This window comes from Catharus ustulatus, chromosome 6 (assembly GCF_009819885.2).
Source record: "Catharus ustulatus isolate bCatUst1 chromosome 6, bCatUst1.pri.v2, whole genome shotgun sequence".
Lineage (NCBI taxonomy): Eukaryota > Metazoa > Chordata > Aves > Passeriformes > Turdidae > Catharus > Catharus ustulatus.
Window position 1 is genome coordinate 60,091,653 of NC_046226.1, and position 22,223 is coordinate 60,113,875.

General features: G+C 37.4%; 1 protein-coding gene across 1 annotated transcript in view; it reads right to left on the reverse strand.

The window, feature by feature from the left end:
- Positions 1-22,223, reverse strand: part of SPON1 (spondin 1) — a 170,070-nt gene that overhangs the window by 9,471 nt on the left and 138,376 nt on the right. Inside the window, exons 7-10 of the mRNA XM_033062126.2 lie at positions 19,631-19,695; positions 2,039-2,240; positions 1,018-1,158; positions 624-699 (exon numbers count right to left, since the gene is read on the reverse strand). Of these exons, the coding sequence (XP_032918017.1) occupies positions 624-699; positions 1,018-1,158; positions 2,039-2,240; positions 19,631-19,695 (484 nt within the window). The remainder of the gene's footprint in view (positions 1-623; positions 700-1,017; positions 1,159-2,038; positions 2,241-19,630; positions 19,696-22,223) is intronic.

Sequence of the window (22,223 nt, forward strand, 5' to 3'; positions counted from 1 at the left end):
TGTCAGGGTTTGGAGTTTGTTTCTTTGTAGTACTGTATTTCTATTTTAATTTCCCTAGTAAAGAACTGTTATTCCTAATTCCCATATCTTTGCCTGAGAGCCCCTTGATTTCCAAATTCTAATAATTTGGAGGGAGGGGGTTTACATTCTCCATTTCAAAGAGAAGCTCCTGCCTTTCTCAGCAGACACCTGTCCTCCAAATTAAAACAGCAACTTTTTGTTCTTTGTCCATATATAAGCCGCACCTGATTATAAGCCGCACTTTGGGTTGGGACCAAAATTTTAGTCTAAATTATTTCCTTCTGCATTCCGTCTTCTCCATTGTAGCCCAGAAGAAAAACATAACTGCCAATTGCCAACCTTCTTAAAAAAAATTATTTGGACCACAAAAGTCTTCTCTGTTTTTATTGCCTGTACAGTTATTGTCATCTCCCAGATATACATGCAATTTCTTTTCAAGGAAAAATAGAAGATAGAAGAGACCAGAAGAGATGAAAACCTAAATCACTCTTTGAGTGGAATTTTTTGTTCCTAAGTCAGTTTTGTACCTTATCTACAAATGACAGCAGGGAATGGAACAAAATATAAATTATTAGCAATGCACAAAATAATTTCAAACGTACCTTCTTCTTTTTCCTCTGGTGCTAGATCTGCCACAATATCATCTATGTTATCAGGAACGATATTGCACTGCTCCCCCTGCAAAAAAAAATGATGGTGAAGAGAGGAAACTCATCCATGAGGGGTTAAAACAATACACTGTGAGGCACTGCTGTGTCTGCAGCACCTTTTTCTCTTTGAATTCCTGGGCATACATAAAGAAAATTCCCAATTAGGCAGCTGAATCAACTGCCAGAATTAGGAGAACTAATACCTTAAGACAGCTTAAATATTTTCTGCCATTATCTTTGCTGTGGGTAGGTTGGGGAGTGTAGATTTGGAGGGAAGGTAGAGAAAGAACTGATTTGGGTTTTTTTTGGTTTACAAAGTGGATTTTTGCTTGCTTGAGAATTTTACCTTTCGTGCAATTCTCTCAATGACAACTCTGGCCACCAACTTGATAGATCCTCCTTCTGGATCATAAAATGGGCTTTGGGGATGATCTAAGCTTGTAAGAGGTCTGATCTTCTCCTGAGGCACTGTAGGCTTGTTAGGAGACTGCAATCAAAAAGAAAAAAAAGTTTTAAAAAAACCCAATGGTTATTAAAACTTAAAAGAATTAAAACAGGTGAACAGAAATGAGAACCAAATGTGACCACACCCTGGAAAAGATTGCCCAGAGTGGGTGCAGAGCTTTCCTTCCTGGAGATATTCAAGAACTGCACAAAATCCTACAATCTGCTCTAGACTGACCCTATTTAATAGTCCTTCTGTGCTAATAACTCCCCAGGTGAATGTCACATTGTCCTGTCAGTGCTAATGCTGAAGCAACTCAGGCAAAACTCATCCTTGGAGAGGCTGACCTGGAGCAGAGGCTGGGCAGAGTTAAAGGAATAAAGCTGGGATTTATTAAAAGGATTGACCTTGGGCAGTGCAAGAGCCTGGCCATGGCTACACCCAAGATGGGCCCTGGGTCAGGAGTTTCACACTTTTATCAGTTCTGGTCCATTCCCACATTGGGGTTCATTGTCCCATTCCAGCTCCAGGTTCTGCAGTCCCATCCTCCCAGATTCTCTCCTCAATTCCCTGTTTGCACTTTTTGGGGCTGAAGCTGCAGTGTGTACTTGGTTCTGGGGCTGGGAAAGGATTGTTTGGTGTGATGAGCTGGGAGGAGAGCCTGGAACACTTTGTATGGAGTTCAGAGTTATATCCTAATGCAGGACAGAATCTAGAAAACAGGAAAGTTAAAACTTGAGGCACCAAAACAACCAGCAGCAAAATGTGGTTAATATCTGTTTAAATGTATTTATCTCACTTTAAGGAAAATTTTTAGTAGAGTGAAAAGCACAAAGGCATGGACAGCATGACTTAAACTGCTCTGAGGTGATGAGAAACAAGATTATTTGTTATTTGCAGAAATGTCAGATGGTGCCTGTACCTCATAGGTGACGCCACTGTCGGTGCCAGCATCCCAGGGGATCAAATCCTGCACGACTTTCTGCACCCAGCCACAGTCCTTGGTGCAGAGATCCTCAGCAGAGAGCCCCACGTTCCAGTCAGGGCTGGGGCCCAGCATGGTCAGGAAGGACATCAGGTGCCTGTGGCGATCCACGGAGAACTCGGCAGAGGGAGCAGCTCTCCTGCAAATCCACACAAGTGTCAGTGGCTGAACTGCCAGGGGCAGGGAGCCAGGGGGCTGCAGCATCAGCCAGGCAGCTCTGCACTTTAACAGGGCACATTTCATACAGATAGACATTTTATGCATATAGAAACTTAATAGAGATAGAAATATAGCAGATATAGAAATGTAGTAGATACAGAAATTTAATATATGTAGAAATATAGCAGATAAAGAAATAGAATACATATAGAAATAGATTAGAAATATATATAGAAATATAATAGAGATAGAAATAGATATAGAAATTTAATAGAGGTAGAAATGTAGTAGATATAGAAATATAATAGGTATAGAAATATAGTAGATATAGAAATTAAATAGATATAGGAATATAATAGACATAGAAATTTAATAGATATAGAAATATATGTAGAAATTGAATAGATATAGAAATATAGTAAATATAGAAACATAATAGATATAGAAACATATATATATAGAAATATAACAGGTATAGAAATACAGTAGAGATAGAAATATAGTAGATATAGAAATATAATAAATATAGTAATATTATAGATATAGAAATGTAATAGATATAGAAATATAATAGATATAGGAATATAATAGATAGAGAAATTTAATAGGTATAGAAATATAGAAGAGGTTGAAATACAATAGATATAGAAATACAGTAGATATAGAAATATAATAGAAACAGAAATATAATAGAGATAAATATAAGATATAAATATTTAATAGATATAGAAATGCAGTAGATATGGAAACAGATATAGAAATATAGTACATATATAAATATAATATATATATAAATATAATAGATAGAAATATATAAAGAAATTTAATAGATATAGAATCAGATATAGAAATATAACAGATATAGAAATTTAATAGATAGAAATATAGTACATATAGAAATATTATAAATATAGAAACATAATAGATCTAGAAATATAGTAGGTATAGAAATATAACAGATATAGAAATATTATAGATATAGAAATATAGCAGATAAAGGAATACAGACCTGCAGCAGTGTGGTTGTGCATTAGTGAGATAATAATAATAAAAATATCTGTCAAAACACTTGCCAAAATTTGGGCTAAAATAGCAGAGAAATGCTTTGATTGCTTGGGTTACTTTTTACCCTGCCACCTGAGCTAATAGGAGTTCTAACACCAAAGTTCTTAGAAGTGCTACTGTAAGAACTCATTAATAAAGTTTTAATGCTCATGGGAGTGAGAGATGAGTGGTCACTGAACCCTGGAAAGTTCAGCCAAGATTTTGGCAGAGGATGTGAGGATACATCTGTGCATCCCTGCCATGTCACCCTACCATGCTGACAGCAGCTCCCCCACTCCTGTGCCAATGGCAAGGAAATCAGCCCTGGTTTTATGAATAAAATTAATTCCTATATTTTATATTTATATATTATATATATATATAATTATTCAGTTTATATTTTATGTATAATGTGTATATATATATGTATATGTATATGTATAAATAAAATTTATAGATTTTCTTATTTAAGGTCACTGGAGTCTCCTGTTTACAGATGAAGGGCTAGAACCCTTCATGGCATTTTTCTTGTGAGAAACAATAAATACAGAATTATTTAATATATTATTTTGGTTATTATGTTCTAAATTCTGGCCTGCTATCAACCCAGGTTTTTTTCAGCTGCAGGACTGGGGTTAACAGAGTCAAGTTGAGTTTTTGTTGTTTTTTTTCCTTTTCAATTTTATGCCAAAGTACACTGGTTCAGAGTGTCTAAAGACCACATTTATTTTAAATGTGAGACGTTTTTACAGACTTATTTGTCCTTCCTATTACAGTTAGGTAACCAATAATAATGGCCATGCATGCATAATTGTGCACAGACATTGTTCTTCTGTAGTCATAACGAGTTTATTCTTCCTATAAATGCTTAGAAAAATGTGGCATTTATTTGTAGATTTTTTTTTTTTCTGGCTCAAAACACTCTCAGTACATTCAGAAAACCAGAACAGCTCAAAGACGATGATTTTTTTATCACAATGAAACTTTATCACAAAGTTTCAAAAGTAAGATATCTAAAAGTTAGCATGTTTAATTCTCCCTTAAGAGGCAAGTCAAGAAGAATTTGCTAATGTGCAAAATGTTCTGGCCACTTCTGTTCCAGAGTCTTCAGAAGTTATTTCTTACTATGTAAATGATCATACATTGAATTACAGACTCTGAGTAGAAGAGTTGCAAAGTATTTGATGTCATTAATCCTGTCTGTCCCAGAAATAAATGCAAATTACTTTTTTTTTCTATTGGAGATAGAGTCTGATTGCAGTTTGCCTAATGCAAAGTCATAAAATAATGAATGACAGTATCAGCTTCCCCCAGTGAATGCAGGATCCTGATGTATTTGTCAAACACAGAGCCCTGATTAGTCTTAAAAATCCTATTAACTGACTTCAAGTAGCTAAAGGATTTACTGCATTACAAGGGTTTCTATGAATTCCCTATAGGAATTCTATATTTCAAACAGGGTAAGCAATACACTGTAAAAATAACAGAAATGTGTGTTGTGTAGCTGATCTTTAGATGGAGAATATGCCTAACATAGACATGGCAGAACATAATATTCATCATGATGTTAATATAAATAAAAATATGTGTGTCTTTCAATTATACCAATATTTAAATTATAACTATGTGAGTGTTGAAACCCTGTCAAGGAACACTTCAGTGTGAGATTCACTCTGCCTCCAAGACTTTGGATGTGTTAAATATCAGTCAGCTTGAGCCTGCCATCATTTTCCAATTCAGAGCACTTTGCCAAAATTCACCTGTCCTCTGCTCCTTTGTTAGGGCAGTTGGATAATGTTATGGCCATTTTACTGTATTTTATCCTGCAACAAGTTGAGACAGAAATTAAAAATTCATAGAGGACAAATGGAGGCTTCTCTTCTCTTCTCTTCTCTTCTCTTCTCTTCTCTTCTCTTCTCTTCTCTTCTCTTCTCTTCTCTTCTCTTCTCTTCTCTTCTCTTCTCTTCTCTTCTCTTCTCTTCTCTTCTCTTCTCTTCTCTTCTCTTCTCTTCTCTTCTCTTCTCTTCTCTTCTCTTCTCTTCTCTTCTCTTCTCTTCTCTTCTCTTCTCTTCTCTTCTCTTCTCTCTTCCCTTCCTCCACTTTTGTTCAGACATTTTCCAAATGCACACAAAATTGGCAAATACTTGTAAGGACTATGGGTACAACCTTGAACAACAGTTTTTTTAATGTTGTCCAACATCCAAAATCCTTCCTGAGCTGCTGTAATCAAGGGGAAATGGACTGATCCAAGGCACCACCCATAACTTCTGCCCAGGTGGAGGGATAGGCACAGACTGGGCTTATACCAAAAAAAACCAAAACAAAAAAAACCCCAAAAAACCAAACCAAAAAAAACCAAAACCCTGGGGGCTTTTGTGAGCTTTTTAATAATCTGACAAATCTCAGCTATTTCCAATATCCATGAATGACAGATTTCTTCCTACATCTCTCAGCAACACACCTGCCTCAAGTGCCCCAAGACTGCCCTGTGCATCTCCATGAAGGAAACCAGTGCAAAAATGCATTCAGTACACCCTAAACCCAACTTTTTTTCCCCATTTTTGTATTGTCAACCCTTTGCATGAAATAGGAATGTGGATCATCTTTTTTCTCTTTCAAAAATTTAGAAAGTATTCTTCTGCAACAGGTTGAGCAAGTCTAAAGTGTAAATAACTTGTGAATTTTCTGCAAGAGACAAACGTGTTCCTTTTCCTCCCCTGTTTCTTTCCTCCCCATTTTTATGTTTTTTGCATTTTGTGTTGTTTTGGACTGCGGTTTTTTAATTGTTTTTTTTTCTTTCCCCCCCCCCACTCTTTTAAGGCTGAAAGAGCACAAACATGATTTTGCTTCACAAGTTTTCTCCCTAAGTGACAACCTAGCTGCTGTCACTGCTGGGATGGGGGTTAAGGAAGTCTTTGACAAGCCAGCAGAAAGCTCAGCTTGCTGCAAGACACATTTTGGAGTGTTGAATCAATATTGTTGTGTTCTGCAGAGGTCCATGAGAAAGGTAAGAAAGCATGCATGAGGGAGGTGGCTGTGTAGAGTTGCTGACAAAAAATAGCAAAAATTGTATTTGGCAGAATAAAACTTCGTGGTTACTCTTGGTTTTAATATTTGATTAGGAAAGTAAAAGAAGTGATTAGCAAGTAAAAGGAGAAGCAGAAAGCAGAGCATATCTTTTATTTTTTTTTAGGCTTGAGATTTTACCCCTGCTTGAAATTAAATTCTAATTCAGGCATTATTTTAGATTTTAAGCAGGGACTAAAATCTGATCTATACCATGGGCTGAATAACTATATGGAAATAGCTTACATCTCTCCAGATTTTTTCACAGAGCTGTGTTAAGGTATAATCACCCTAAAACCTCATTCTTGGGATCTGAAACTTAGATTTATTTGAGTGTACCAGGATCTGATCTGTGCCCAGGATGATGCAGCATAGTCTTCCTTTTCAAATAGGAAAAAAAAGTGGAAACAGAGAAACTATTTTAAGTCTGATCAGAGGCAGAGGGTTGAAAGCACCTTGCCACTGCTTTTGTTTCAGTGGTCCTCATGACTGGAAAACACAATTGTTTTTTTAAATTAAGTGTTCAGCTGATTGAAAACTGAATATTTTCAGAAATACCAAATGGGCTTTCCATTCTACCTCTAGTGAGCAAAAGTAGCATCCTTCTTTTTTAGAAACTTGGACTGCACCACATCTACAATTTCCAGGATGAACATTCCTATTTACTCATTTTTAGGACCTTTTGCTGTTGATGCAAGTAACAATGTGAGCATGGAAACACACTTCACACCCTGGAACTTCCACCAGCATCTGTTTGATGGAACACACTTTAAATCAGAACACCCTGAAAAGTGAAGTAGTTTCAAAGAAAAGAAAGGAAGATAATTAAGACCTCAAACTGAATGGAAAAGTACTCTTAGAAGTCTGCAACTAACAGAACAAATTAGATGGCATATTTAGATGTTGTGTTACTGAGAAAACCATTTATGGAGTGATGGAAATTACTATCACTGCATGGACAACAAAGTTTTATGCCCAGGCATCAACACCTGAATGTACACCCAGAATTCCAGGTTGCACAGAAGGAGGGGGAGATTAAATTAATAGTTGGTTAAATGCAGGACAGGTTAGCACTTTAAAAAACAGTAATTTAAACATCTCAAAAGGGCCAGGGAAAGGAAAGCTACAACAGCATCAGCACTGAATCAATGGAATTTGATTGGTACCCATATAAAAAGTTGAAAAGCACATTAATGTCAAGCTTCTCTGAGCACCAAAACAGAGGAGGTGACAGCAGGAGTTTGGCTATTTTATTTCACAAGGAAAGAATGAAGAAAGGCAGGAAACTTCCTACACATGTAGCATTTGTATTGCAAAATCCCCTACATAAAAACCTCTTACTTTGCTGCGTGTCAAGTTTTAAAATGAGAATTTTGCTATAAGCAAGGGATGGATATGGAATTGCATATTGAACTAGGGGATTATATCATTACCACTGGCATTTAAACCACTCATCAGAACAAATGCTGCCCTAAAATATCATTAATCTGAGTGCTTTTAGACAGCATTACAAAAGGAAGGGACTTTGTGCAGGCATGTTACAGGCATTTTTATATATTGTCCTCTAAGCATGCCTGCATTGCCACTGCAGATAATAATGAAATATTTATTCATTAACACATCAGCTGTTTGATTTAATGCATTCACTCACTGACAGGCACACCTTAATGATGTGATTAACAAATGTGAGCAGGTTTTCTACATTGCAAGAGAACCTCAAGTTAGGAGTGCAGCTTCTGGAAGTGTGGATTTTTGTGTTCTTTGCAGTTTGTCACAGACAAGGTGTGGTTAGGTAATATTTACTCCTGCTCAGGAGAGTTTTGTGTCCTTTCTTAGGTTATTTACTGTGCATTTACAATCAAACCATGTTTCAGGAGTCACTGGATGGATTCAGGAAAATTTCTCTTCGTTTCCCAGGAGCTTTGGGGCTACAAATTGTCTGCCTGGAGTAATTACAGCTGTGTTTACAGAGGAAATCCCACGGGGAGTTGTGAGAGCACTGCTGCCTGGGATCTGCCTCCTTTCCCACCTGGCTGGTGTGCAGAGCAGCTCCTCAGCCTGGCATCACTGAAAAAAGTCACAGCCCAAGGTCTGACCCTCTCCTGCCCCTCAGCAGCATCAGACAAACAGCACAGATCCATTTATGATCTGCTTAGCAGTGAACTCTGATTTGCTACCAACTTTTCTGAGTATTGGATCACAGCAAACATCTCCTTTTAACAAAAGGTACCATACAACTGTTGATTGGAATGCCAAAAAAATAAATAAATGTGGATGCTCCTTCAAAAGCCTTTAAAGAATTTTAAAGTAATACTGTCCTGCTTCTCAAAACCATTTAATTTACAAATTAATTAATTAATTAATTGCATTTTGCATATCCCCATCTCTGGGGATGCCCAGCACCTTAATTAATACAATGTAGATCCCAGCTCATCCAGCATCCCTCTCCATTCAAAATGCCTTTTGGTGTCTGGAGATGGGAGCTAGAGTAAACATTTCATGATAATTTCATTAATAAAATGCAAAGGGGCAACAATTAGCAGGTTGAAATTTTGCAGATGGAGCTGTGCTCACTAGAAATTGCAATGGCAAGTCATCCCAGTTACCCAGTGAGCATTTTCACTAGAATGAGGGGCAGGATTAGTGAGCACACGTGGAACTGCATGGAAATGATGCTGATGTGACTACTCACCATATTATAAAGGGAAATTATTTTGGCTCAAGGAAAGACAGCAGATGGTTGGGAAATAATCATAAAACTGTAACTACCAATGGGAGGAACATGTAGAGAAAACAAAAAAGAAAAAAAAAAGCAAGGGATGAGATATTTGCAGAATGGGATGAGGAAATTTGATTTAACTGGATGGCCATTGACTTCCATGAACAATGAGTAGAAAGTTTTTGCAGGGATTGTTATCAGTTAATTCTTTTCTATGATTCAATACTCAACATTTTTCCTTGCCTGGTGACATTTGAATTTAAAGTAGAAAATAAATGGTGACAGAAAATGGAGCTGCCATATGTGCTTGCTCTGACAAAAACATGATCGATACAGTTTTTTTTTCTTTCCCAACAATCACATATGTTCTTACCTAGAACTCTTTTTTTTTTCCTTGAGATTGGATTATGAATTTCTTAAAGTGGGTGTCAGACCATCTGTCAGCCAATGAAGTTTCCCTAGGTCTCAGTACTACCCATTGCACTTAAGACAATTCTTTTTGATAAGTGTGATGGAGTTTTTGGATTTTTTTCTAGTCAACACTTAATAAATGCACATAACTCTGAGTGGCACTGAGCTGCCATGGATTCAGCTAACAGGGTACTTCACAACAGCAGGGAATGGATGCCAAGAGAGGTAGAAATTTGTCACCTTGAGCTGCTAAAACACAACTTAGCAGTGCTTTGTCCTGATGTCTGGGACAAAATAAGAGACTGAATTATTTTCTCATTTAAATGGAGCTCTGTAGAGACATTAAAATAGAGCAACCAAATCGTGAGGGCAATGTGTGTTGTTGGGTTCATTCTCTTCTGTCAAGTATAAATAAATGGAAATTCATATGATTAAAGATTTTATCTTACATTAACTATCCAAATACATACATGTACTTGGAGCCCAATCTCACCTGGTCTCAAATAAGAATGCCTGTTATTCTATATGGATTTTTAAAAAATGTGTCATGGCTGAGATGTATCTTCTGAGATTTTTGGATTTGGTGTGACAAATATGTTTCCTTTGTGGAAAAAAATTAGATTTGTATTTAAAGAAACCCTAAAGCACTAAATAGAATTTATTTTTTGAGATGAAAGGGGAAAAAAAAGATCCTTTTAGGTCCAATTCCTATCTGAAATCTTCCATTTTGAAGTCAAAGCCTTTTAAGAGAAGTGCTTTGACTGGGTTTGCTGATGGATAAATTGTTCATTCAACAAAAACTTCTCCTGCATCCAGCTGCCAGGAGTTCAGGGACACAGCTGAACGTCCCAAAACAGCTGGGGATCACCTGAGGGCTTGGGGTCTGTGGGACAGGACACCAACAGTGTGAAGGAATGAGGTGCAGCAGGGAGGAATGAGGCAGCACAGGAAATTTTCTGACACTCATTTTCTGCTTTGGCCAAATGCAGAGCGCTTGGAATTATTTCAAGCTCAAGAGAAATTCATGTATTTCTCTTCATGTTATCAAAAGTCACAGCTGACTTTCCCCCTGTATTTTGGGTTTTTGGTATTGAATTGTCCTCTCTGCATTGCTCTTTCTGATTGGATTGGGGAGTTAGGATTCTATTTTTTGACAACATTAAACTTCACTGGATGAATTCCAGTTATCTATAAAATCATGAAAGGAGAAAATAGCTGAGCCAGACACATCATTGTGTTGCCATAGAAACAAGAGACTCTGTCTGGCCTCCTCATTCCTGGAGTTCTGCACACAAAGCCTCCAAACTTTGGAAATGTTTCCTGGTACCACACTGTCATTTTGGGGAAGGAAACTTCATTTCCAGCAGGATTGGCAGATATTGGCTCTCATCCCATTTTAGGGTGGACAGCACATGAGACAGGGAGAGGTGACAGGAGAGATAAAGATTCCTGGGGGAAAAAAGATCCTCCAGAGATTTACAGAAATAAAAAGTAAAGACAAAGGCTCTAGTGACACCATTGAAACAAAAGGTTTCCTTGCAAGAGTAAAAATATCGATGCTTTATAGGACAACACATCTGGGGAAAAGCATCACAAATCTTTGCAGGCCATCATTATATTAAACCCCTCAAATACATATCATGACACAGTAAGGTTAATATGACTTTCAGTGTTCCAATTGTGCATCCACATTCATAAAAGGTGACACTAGAAAGATCAGAGCTACCAGAACATTATATTTTCATTTTTCTTTGACAAATCTTCTCTACCGTAGAATGACTAGAAAGCTCTGGGAGTTGATGGTTGCTTCCAAAGCCTATGTCTGACTAGATCTACTGAAAATCCAAAGCCAGAAATATTTTTTTTAAAGACTGCACTCCTTTTCCCTGTTGACTGTGAAACCTGAGTTTTTAAAAGACAAAGAGTTTTCATCATCACTGCATAGCCCCCAGTGAGGAAGCTTTTTTTTCCACACAGATCTCATCCAAAAATTGATCACATCAATCTGAACAATATTTTTTGCTTTAGTTGAAGTACATTTTCTTTCTTTTCTACAGAATGCATTTTTCCTCTGATAAATGGCTTCTTTATGCCTTTGTTATATTCCCTGAGAATGCTTTTACTTTAATAAAGTTAGTTTCTGAGGAAATCAGCTTGAGTTTAACCTTCCTTTTTTTAGATTTAGGGCTTCAAGACGGTTTTGTTTTAACTTGTAGTTGATGGAAAGAAAACATCATCATTGTGATAAAGAATGAGGTTTTCACATTTACATCTGTTTATATATTATATAACTTCAGGTCCTGATTCTGTCTTGCAAGAACAATTCTGCCATCTGTGATCCAGGGTTCAAAATGCCAATTCCCATGTGCTGCTTTCCTCCCCTTCTTCCTGCAGTTTCACCAAAATATCTCATTTTAACTATCACAAATTACTTTTCATTCCTGAAAGCTTCCATCCATAAATGTCTCCCCATCAGCCTCAGCTCTGCATTCTGACTTAGCTCTCACTGCATTTCTTTGGGTTTCACTGTGGGCTCTGCAGAATTTGTGTTCCTGCATTCCTGGCACCTCAGGTAAGGTCGTTTTCTGAAGGTATGGTGAGATACCAGGGGTTACCAAGCACTCACAAGAGCCCTGAGATTTCTGTGCACTCATTAAAACTTGGTCAGATCTGGAGGAGTTTTTCAACTCATTGATTGTCAAGTCATTTTTCCAAAGGATGGCAACACAAAACCTCAATCAATAAACACAACATTCTAAACACAAGTCAAACATTGTGTTTTCCTCCAGCTTGGCACGAAAATTGCAATCTGCATACTTAGCATGCAGGGGTTTAGGTTTAGACAAGACATATCTCACACAAAATCTTTTTAAAATATTCCCAGAGTGCCTGTTGAAGGGAAAATATGGCCCATACAACACAGCATTACAACTTTTATTATAACAGTGTAGCTGGAGCTCGAGAGAGCCACTTAGGGAATTTTAAAAATACTTTCAAGCATCTCAAAATTTAAATCAACTCATCTGTCAAGAGAAAATCACATCATAACTCTTCAGGGGGGTGAAAAAAATAAAGGTATTTTCTTTTAGGATCAGATAAATCCAATGAGGTGTCAAATACAACCACATTTCACTGGTTACAATGGCCAGGCACTGAGAATGAATTTGCAGCTCAGACAATTCATCAGCCTGCTCCTCATTTCAGTTCTGGCTGCCAGCACTTGGATTTCCTTTTAGTTTTCCTTGCTCCTGATGGCTTGTTATCAATGAGATGGGCTTGTGCAAATGGCATGATTTCCTTGCTGGGAGTTTTGCTGCCCTGGCTGCAGCTGCTGTTCATGGGAAGGATTTTTTTTTGTGAATTCAGGCACAATGATGATGCTGCTCTAATGGCAGTGACTGGCTTGGGTTTTTGGCTGATTTCCCAACCATGTGCCAAGTAATGTTCACAGCACTCAGGTCAGAGACATTTTGCTGCTGCAAGCCATTAGCTGCAATTAACAACAGAAGATATTTTTTGCCCCCAAAAATCCCTAAAATTTCATTAAAGTTCGCTTCAGGCAATAGACGGGTTCTACCTGAGCACTGAATTTATATTTTAGTTTTAAATCAGTTATTTTTTTTTCATGCTGTCCACTCTAAGGAGTGATGCTGCTACTTTTACACCAAGAGTTAAAGTACAGAGAAAGTGGAAAGTAGATTAATGCAGTATTCACCTAGGAGAAAATGTCTAACAAGAGGCATGAAAAACAAGCACTGTAAGGATTGTAAGAAGCAGTAATAATTAATAATCTTCCTTGTTTTTATATAACCCTCTGCTGGCTCTCAGTCACACAAGAAAAAATGATCCATGTGTGATTTATTCTTCAAATCATTAGGTGGAACAGTGTTTATAATCAATTTGTATAACCAAGTGTTAATGACATCCAGTGCAGAGATGATTAAAGGACCTTGATACGAGATGTTCTCCTCCCTTTGGAGACAATAACAAATATAATTCAGACAATGCCCCTTACAGATGGTTAATTGCAGTTCATCTGTATTTTGCCTTTCTGAATGCCAATTAAACCCAAACACAAGTGTGCATGTTCAAATGTGGGATTTTGTTGGTTTTTTAAATCTCTCTTGGGTAGTCTGAGGGCTTGATTAATTAAGCAACTGAATAATTTACTCATTTCTATTGTACATTTTTATAAATTACATTCTGATATGAATATCACCTATTTATGGGCAGCTATTTATTTATTGCATGGCAAGCCAGGAAATAATTTCATCACCCTTAATGGGACAGCACAAGGGTTACGTCAACTGAAAATGAGAAACAAAACTCAGAATTTACTCACCTAATGTAAAATTAAACTTTTGTCAGTTTATAATATTTAAAATAAATAAAGTCACAATTTAAAATATTTTAAGTGGTTGGATAGGAACTGGTAGAAATTTTCCAATGAATTTTAGTTTGCAAGCTCTGAGGATTTTGGTGTGGTACTTGTGGATAGTTCTGCCAATCCTTAATAAGACATTCTAGGAATTCACAGAATTAACTTACATTAATTCTGACACTGCCAGGTCTCCAGTCTGCAGGGCTCTGGGCATTTAATTATTTTCCATCTAAAGCCTCTCTGTTATCAAAGCTGAAAGGTGCATTGATTTGACTCTTCCCCTCTTAATGCTGATTAAAATTTATTTACAATAAATAAATGCAGTGGAGTCTCTCAAAATTAAAACATGATGCAAGGGAATAAGCAGCTTGGTTTCACCAAAATCTGAGGCAACAATTTAACAGGGAGATTAAAAAAAAAATCTTTTTTTCCTCCAGTAAAATCACTGATCAAGGCCAAAAATCCACTCTGTACATCTGTTTCTTTTTCTTCCAACAGTGTCCACATTAATCTCTCCAAAACAAATCACTCCAAATGTAGGTAGAACAACAAGGTACTGATTTGGATTTCAGCCTACAAATATTTTTTTAATATAGGTCTTACTAAAAGGAAAATGCCAGCTTTAGCTGTGGTTTCTATGCATGTATTTTATCCACGTATGCAACTTAGAGAGAAATAGATAATTCTCACAGATGAACTGGTAAATTAATTTCTCAAGTTCTGCAGACAGTCAGTTACACTGATCAATTACCTAAATCCTGGAAAATAAGATTAATTCTATCTGATTTTCTGAAAATCTTAAGAAGATTCCTCAGATAACATATTTGTTTTACAGGACAACACAAAAAGAAATGTCTCCTTGAAACTTTGATTCTAAAGAACTACTCCATTCATTTTGAATTTAATACCAATTAAATTCAATTGTGATTTTCTCCTTTTTTCAGTGGAGAAAAATCAAGCAACCAATAGAAAATAAATTTCAACTAGATGTAAGTAAATTATCATTTACTTTGAAAGTGTGAACAGCAACTTTGTCGGTTTTTAAGCTGAATTCAGTAAATAACAGTCAAAAAAAGGAGACAAATCTAAGTGTTTTCTTTTCAAATTTACCTCATTCATGCATTCTGTTTTAAGCACTGTAAAGGAGTTTAGGAGAAAAAAGAAGGGGGAAATAGAGCAAGACATTTCTGTTCTCCAGGAGCAGAATGTGGGGCTGTTGGTTGTGTTTTTATGCATATGGTGATGTTAACTAATAGCTATTTTAGTATGCAAGCACCTCAGGAATTGAATCAGGTGCTTACAGCACAATAAATTGAGCTGCTTATCGAAGAGGAATAAGCTGAGGAGAAGGAGTTGTTTTATTTCATTTCAGGAGACAGTAACATCTAACAGCACCACATCACTGAGTGATCTAAATGAGGAAGAAAAGTTGTACGGCCACAGGACCAGCAGCAAATTACAGTGAATTAAGAAAAAAACCCAGAAAAATTTATATAAAATATAAAATATAAAAAATAATATAAATATAAAAATATCATTTTTATTTTGCATTAAAAATTATGTAAAATAAAAGTAAAGTGAGAAGGAAACCCATCACAGAGAGCCCAAATCACACATGTGTGGCTTGGCTTTCAATTGCCAAGTGCTGCAATGAAAATATTGATCAGAGCAAACCCTGTGCAGCATCCAAACCTGCACACCAAGCATTCCTTGTCAAGGGTGACAGAAGAATTCTGGAAGACTGAAAGAGCTTTTATTCAAGAACAAAGGAAGGAAAATGCAGCTGAGTATGTCAGCATTTTCCCCTCTAGCTTGTATGATCTGTCAACTCAAACTTATTTTGGATCAGAACAGTTTTTTCTTTTTTCCATCAACTTTCTAGAGATTGCTCTTTGATTTCTGGAACAGTTTAAGCCACATTGCCTAGAAGAATGCTGAAATCCCATATTTAGGAAAATGCTGCCCCATTTCCTGATATCCTCCATGCAAGCCAGGAAAAACAGCCTTAACATCCTTGTGGTCAGAGAAAAGAGATCACAGGTATGCAAAACTTGAAACAGAAACAGGTAACTAAGAATGGACTTAGGCAATAACAAGTTGGAAAGAAAAAGAGGTTTTGCATTAAAAAAAAAAAAAGAGTGAGAGAGAAGTATGAAAATTCCTATGCACACTTCATAAAAGCTAACCTCTATATATGTCAAGTATTCTCACCATGCTGTTTACCAAGATAAAATACCTTGAATTTTTGCACTGAAATAAGTTTTCTATAGGTTGACCTACTAAACTTTAAATTTGCAAACTGGAGAATCATTTCCATCCTGTGTGGGATCTGTGTTTGTATTTACCAGTGGGTAGGCTGCACATGTGCATGGAATTTCAGATTCCACAGGGCTGCATGCTTCCCTGGCTCACAGGGAGTATAAAAACCTGGTTAGACACAAGAATTACAATTCAAATACAATGAATAAAAGGGGAAAAAAAAGAAAAACAAAAGATGGCATACATTTTAGGACACAAAATTTCAAAAAGTTTTAAAAGCTCCCAGTGAATTTGATGCACATTAACTTTAAACGCCTTGCCTTCTTTATCCCATATTTTTCTGCCATGGTTTGTTTATTTTCCAGGTGCCAGATATGCAGATTTGGACACCAGTGGTACTATCTGGTTTTGATGTATTTTATCCTCCATACTGCCAAAGGCCAATGATTTGCAGCTGGGTATGAAAATAAAATTTGACTCTGCCTGAAACATGGCCTTGAGGAAGGGGAGCACTGAGCTGTGCACTTGTTTATACAAGAAAGATAAGAAAAACTACTTTGATTTGACAGAGTGCAGGAGACTGATACCAGTGTGCTCAAGCAAGAATGCACTCCCTGAGAGTACTTTAAAATCAGAATTTCAGTGATTCAAATATGAGCAACAGCAAAATGTTTTGTTGCTCAGTCTGGCGCTCATCCTTCTCAGGCCACCAGTCAGGAACCACAAAACTCTTCACAAATATCACCCAGAGCTGTCTCCTACATAGAAAAAACTCAGGAGAGTTTTGTGCATGCTGAGTTATAAACTGAATGAAGGATAATGAAGATGAGTGACAGGCAGCAAAATAAAAATGGAAACCAGTGACAAAGAGCAGGCACATCGAGGAGGGGACGCACAAAAAACAGGCAGGGAATTTTGGCAGGATGTTGTTTCCACATTATGTCACACTGGGGGGGTGACATGGAATCATGAGGTAAACTTTGAAGTGAGAGCAGCCTGAATTTTCCAACTTTTGACACTACACATCTCCATAAAAAATAATACTGTGCATTTTTATAATTGCTACGAAGCACATTTGGGAGGGTTTTTATGCTGCACATTGCAATGCCACTTTGGCACTACTATCACACCCTATTATCCATGACATACATAACCAAGAGTTGTGCAAAAAATAAAATATTCATGACTTTTAGTCGATTCTTGATTAGTAGGAAGGTTGTGCTGTGTATAATAATAGAAAAATGTTTATCCTGAGAAGTCATTATCCAATACTTGCACAGCTCTAATCTAAATTCCAAGAAGGACAATCCACTTTATAAAATCTGAAATCTACCACAGCTAAAGGATATTGAAAATTTTGTTTTCTTGTAAAGCTTAGATCATATTTTTAAGAGGAATCAAAGAGCAGGACACCATGTCAAAATATGATGAGAAAATATTGTTTAAAAAGCCAAAAATCAAACACAAAGTGGAGAGTTAGGGGAACCCCTGCAGAGCATTTGAAAGCAAAAACACCAAGATTTTTTCTCTTTGATGTTACTGAAAGGTGAGAACTGCCATAGAGAAAAGGTAAGAATTGACTGGGAAAATATGTGGAGGATGTTGTAAAAACATTTGCAGGCATGTCTGTGAAAGAATGCACCTTAGAGAGCATCTGAAGTTGTTCACTGAGATTTTTGTGAAGTTTCTTGGGGCTATATAAAATTAGGAATTATGAGCAGAGCAAGACACTTTAATTAGCATTAATTGTTGTGATATAATATATTCAAGATGATGTAGTGAGACTTTGGAGCAGGAGATCCTCTCTCCACCTTTCTGTGAACAAAATACAAACCTGTACAAAAATACCACAGCAGCCAGCTCCAGGTGGCATTGCTCACTTGGGGAACAGAAACATCAGACACAGGTGCTGCTTTAGGAATGGAGTGAAAAAATAAATGGCTTGTTTCAGATACAGAACTCATCAGAGCAGAATAATGAAAAAGTTTCCATTTTAAAGTCTTAATTTGGAGAGAATGGAAAGAAGGCAGCCAGGAAAAGAAGTGTTATCCACAGCTGCTGCATGGCAAACACCAAATCCAAAGCCTGGAAACTTCCAGGACAAGACCAGAAATAAGGAATTTATTTTAAGCCATTCATTTAAGCCACTGCTGTGACTCCTTGCATTAAAAAGGCCAGAAAAGCCCAACCTGCAGTTCCTGTGCAGAGTCTGTCTCAGGGTTAAAATGCATTCCAGTGATTGAAAATCCATCTGATGCCCAGGTAAGCTGCTCTCAGGGTTGGTAAAGTCTTTTCCCAAACCATTCCCTTCTCATGAATTTCCTTAGCTTCCATGCTAGGAGGGATTTCATACTTTGATACTTTGGTGTTGGCTTCCTTTTTTTCATTTGTTTGTTGGGTTGTGGGTTTTTTCTAGATTAAAGAGGGATCAACTATCAGAAATCTTTTCACTATTTAAGCTGAGTTCACCTCCTAACCTCTTTTTTTCTATTATTATTTTTTATTTTTTTTTGCAGAGGGGAAAGGGATAAAGTGAATATCTTAAATCCTAAGCTGCTTAGGAGTTTCTAAGCCCCTTTAGGGTAGGGGATGTTTTCTAAAAACTCTTTTGCAGGTTTGCTGGTGGTTTCTTTTTTAACTAACCTTCAAGTTTTCACATACTTTCTGAAATAGAGGTGGCAAAATCAGAGACAGGGCTTCACTAACTGCTTCCAGGAAATAGGAAACAGGATTATTTTTCTGTACAGTCCTGCAGTAAACTAATTGCCCTGCTTCTCCAAGGATTTAATTTACCGCCAGCTCAGATCCCTTTTCCTGTGTTCTCATCTTTAGTCACTTCTTGTAGCTCTCACTCATTTGGGCTTGGATAATGAGCCTGAACTTTGGGCCAGGTGTAGATAAATTATCCAGGAGCCACCACCTCTGCAGAGCCACCAGGAAATCCAAGAGTTTTCTCCTCTTTTCTGCTGGAGAGCCCAGGGTCCTGGGGAGCAAATTCCTGCCTCCCTTGGTGGAACAGCCATGGCTGTGTCACAGCACCCCCAGGATCAGGAGTGTTTCACACTGGCATTTGCAAGATTTAGTCCTCTGAGAGCTTTTTGTTGGTGGACGAGGGTTTGCTGTACCAGTGTGAGACAGGATGCCCAAAAATGCTGCTGCTGCATGCAGAGGAATATAACATATTTGAGAAAGCATTGAATAAACATCACTGTTTATGTGCGGGAGGCACAAACTCCATGGGACAGCCCTGCTGCTGCAGCAGGTCAAGAAAAGAGTGTCAAAAATGAAGAGATGCTGAAGAGGAAAAAAAAGGGAGAAGCAGATGTGGGGGGAAAAAAACAACAAAAAAAACAAAACAACAAAACAAACACACGTCACAAAAAAAAAAAAGGGGGTGAAAAACTCATCAAACTCATCTATCAACAACTGTTTAGGTTATTCCTTCAGCCAATAAAAAGCTCTGGAGATGCACAATTCCCTACTTACTTACACATTCAGGGGCTGCCAGGCTGGCCACTGTGCCTTGGCCTTGATGACTGTCAGAACCTCATCGCTCTGTGAAAAGACATAAAGGACATTTTTACCATGAGAGGAAATGTTTTACTGCAGGAAAAAAGTGCAAGGCACCAGCTCAAGCTGTGGCCAAGAGATTTAAACACCAGTTTGCAGATGATGAGCTGAAGGGAAGCCTCCACCAGGAATTCCAGCAAGGATAGAAAAATTGCTCTTAATACATGAAAAATCTGCAAATAAAAACTGCTCTGGGCAGCCAGTGAGCTTGTGTGATGTGTTATTTGTTATTTATGTATGGAAGGATGCATGCAAAGCTCCAAAGGCTGCACGTTCTCTTGGCTCTCCATTTGTGCATGTGAGAATCCCAGGGTGATTTTCAGCATCTGGAGAAGCCCCCAAAGCACTGCACAAGGATCACTTCCTAAAGTCTGCTGTGATCCTTGCATCAGCACTTTTAAACTTGACATTGCTGCAATAAACTGGGGACAAAGGCAGGAGGCATTAGCCAGGCTCAGATGCCCAAAAGACATCTATCACGTTTCTTCAGAAGCATTTTCCCCACCTCCCCCGGGAATCCACACCAGCAATTCACCTGGAGAGACACAAAGTTCACAACTCACTCCCGTGATTTCTGCTGCCTTTTAAAATTATTTCCCAATTAGACCAAGAAACTTCCTCTATCAGCAGTAATTGGCACTTGCAGCAGAGCTGACCTTTCAGTTCAGGGATAAAATTGCCATTTCTTGATAGCAACAGTTCTGACAGCCCAGACTAGCCCTGGTCCATGCACAAAGCTCAAGGAAAACAGTTCCACTGGTGTCTATCACTCTCAATATTTTCTGAGTCCCCTTTTTTTTGCCAAAGCAAGAGCATTAAGAGCTCTCTCTGTGACACAGGAGCCTCAGAAATAGAAATGTGACATGACCTCTCCCTTAGCATGAGTGGATGGAAAAGCCACTTTTTGGAAATCTCTTTTATAAATGCACATGCCTGGAAAAATCCCGTACTACATAAAGTGTCCTGAGCAAAGACAGCTGAAACCTCCAACTACAAATCCAAGTATAAAGATATTTTACCAGGCTGCCACACTACTGACACAGGTAGAAAAAAAAGAATTTTGGGATGGCAGATCCTTGGGGCCAGGCACACCCTGGTGAGCCCAAAATTCCCTCCCAGCCAGGTCCATACAGGAGAGATTCATCACATCCAGTGCTGGATTTTACAAACCTGGGGGTTTTCTTTAGTCTTTTTGTATTTTTTGGTATTGACCCTCTGGAGAACACTGCTTTTGACCTGAAGCTTTGGAGAAGGCTCCAAATTTCAGTGATGGAGTTAAAATCACAGGTGTGTAGTTAAATAGAAATGTGTGATTTCACACGGGGAAGGGTTTTTATACTCTAATAATAAGCATGAAACAAGATGAAAGATTTTGGCTGGGGTTTTTTTGGTGTTAATCTTCTTTTTTCTTCCTTGTTTCAAGTAGTAGGTTTTGGTTAGATAGTTAGGGTCACACTGAGGATCATGGGAAGTTAGTTATTGAGTTAAAAGAATAAATAATACAAGTATTATTTCTTTATTAGACTGTTTAAGAGACTTTATAACAGCTGGATTTGTTTTTATTTTGCTCTCCTCTAGCAGGTGGCTAGAAGTGTTACTGAATGCTTTGTACTTTTTAATAAGATTTAATAAACAACTAAATTAAAAATCCATTTCCTTTGTGTATTTTTTAATTTTAAGTGAAAACAAAAGAAACTAAAAGAATTAAATAGTATAAAAACACTCATCACTGTTAGAATCCAGGTTCACTCAAGGCAGCCTTCTTCTCATCTCCATGCTTTCAAAAGTAGAGACAGCTTTGCACTCAAAGCAGTTCAAAAAGGAACTGATTAAATGAATTAAGTTAAAAGTTGGAAGTTAAAGAACATTGTCTTTGCAAACAACATAATTTTCCTTAATTTTTAATTTTCTTTGTTTTTTATCCTAAAACTTTCCAGCCAGGCAAATCTTCTTGCCTTGAGATTTGCATTCAAAATTATGAACTGTGCATTTTACATGCCAATGGAAGTCTGACATGAGCATAGATGGTTACATTTATTAAAGTAATGCACTGCTGATCTAATAGCAGGCAGTAATTATGACACTGGAATCCAAATCAGTCATGTCTGAAAGCATTTCAACACGTGCTACTCAAATTCCAAATTAACACCAGGAGCAGACAAGTAATGACTAAGACTCAGTAGTGAGTGCAGAGGGAAGGAAATTGGGGAAAGTGGATGCCTTGAAAAACCCAACTGCACAGACTTTATTGCAGAAGTATAAAACACCACTTTTCTTTTTTATACAATACAAATATAATTTTATTAACATTTTCTTAGCCCTTGCTGTCCTACATTTGTACCTGTTGCACTCTGCTCTTCGTAACCCCAAAGTTTTGCTTTAATTAAAGTAATTTATTTAAAGTCTCCAATTCCCACCAAAGTATGGAGAACTGGGATATTTGCTGTGACATGCTGCAAGGTGTCATCAATTTTGTATTTATCTTGGGATAAATGACTCTAAGGAATGAAACT